At 43.3% G+C, this 1,195-nt stretch overlaps 1 protein-coding gene across 1 annotated transcript; it reads left to right on the top strand.

Annotated features, from left to right (window-relative positions):
• Positions 1-155: 155 nt before the first annotated feature.
• LOC117940972 (regulator of microtubule dynamics protein 1-like) lies at positions 156-1,074 on the top strand (the record flags this gene model as incomplete). Its single annotated transcript, XM_034866078.1, has 3 exons — positions 156-338; positions 499-588; positions 666-1,074. Coding segments are annotated over 3 exons (333 nt in total), but the record flags the coding sequence as incomplete, so codon positions are not given.
• Between the last annotated feature and the right edge of the window lie 121 nt (positions 1,075-1,195).

Here is a 1,195-nt window from a genome sequence, read left to right on the forward strand (position 1 = left end):
TTCAGATACAGTATTAGGGACCACTAAGGTCTATATAAAAGAGACTTCAGATACAGTATTAGGGGACCACTGAGGTCTGTGTTTTTGTAATACAGTAAACGCCCAGAGACCACCGAAGTGTAACATTGTATACACATTGTGAGTCCAAGTTGTGACTTGGTTTCCGCCCCCCCCCCAGTGATGATGCAGAGTTCCTGTGGAGGCTGGCCCGGGCGTCTCGGGACCTGTCCGAACTGCCCAACATGGAGGACGGACGGAAGAAGCAGCTGATATTCGAGGGCTTCGAATTTGCAAAGAAGGCACTTGAGAAGGATGAGAAGTGTTTCGCAGCACACAAAGTAAGACGCTGGTTTCACTGATTTCACTGATTCTTTGCTAACATTTGCATCTGTAGCATATCGCCAAGTTCATCAAATCCTTACATGACACGGCAGATTATTTTAAAGGAGCTGTAAAAAGACACCAAGCTCTGATTGGACCACTCTTTCTCTCTAACAGTGGTATGCAGTATGTCTCAGTGATGTAGGTGAATACGAGGGGGTCAAGGTGAAAATTGGAAATTCCTACATCATCCGGGAACATTTAGAGGTGAGAGGACATTCGGGTCAGTGTTATTTATCATTGTGTGACTATATTCTGAAGTCAAACATGTTTCTTTTTCCTAGAAAGCCATCCAGCTCAATCCCAAAGACGCCACTTCCTTACATATTTTGGGTTACTGGTGAGTAAACCATGTACTTGTCTTATAATACAGCTGCTATATCAATTCAAATATGGATACAAGTCGGTTATACTGGGAAACTCAGTCTTCCAAGACTTCAGAGGCCAAAGGAAAAGGAATTTGGCAGTTTGGCAGTAAGTTGTTGTAAAAACGGTGGCAGTAGTGACTGTGAAAAACATACTAATGCAAAGAGAATGAGGCGTAAACCAGATTAAAAGAAACTGTGTGTGCATGAGACTTAAAGGTGCTCTAAACAATGTCACGCGTTTTTTAGGCTGCAACATTTGTCACATACAACAAACATCTCCTCACTATCTGCTAGCTGCCTGTCCCCAGAACACACTGTAAAAAAATCTCCTCACTATCTGCTAGCTGCCTGTCCCTAGAAGACACTGTAAAAACATCTCCTCACTATCTGCTAGCTGCCTGTCCCCAGAACACTGTAAAAAACATCTCCTCACTATCTGCTAGCTG

The sequence above is a fragment of the Etheostoma cragini genome, unplaced genomic scaffold (genome assembly GCF_013103735.1).
Source record: "Etheostoma cragini isolate CJK2018 unplaced genomic scaffold, CSU_Ecrag_1.0 ScbMSFa_3883, whole genome shotgun sequence".
NCBI classification, from domain to species: Eukaryota; Metazoa; Chordata; class Actinopteri; order Perciformes; family Percidae; genus Etheostoma; species Etheostoma cragini.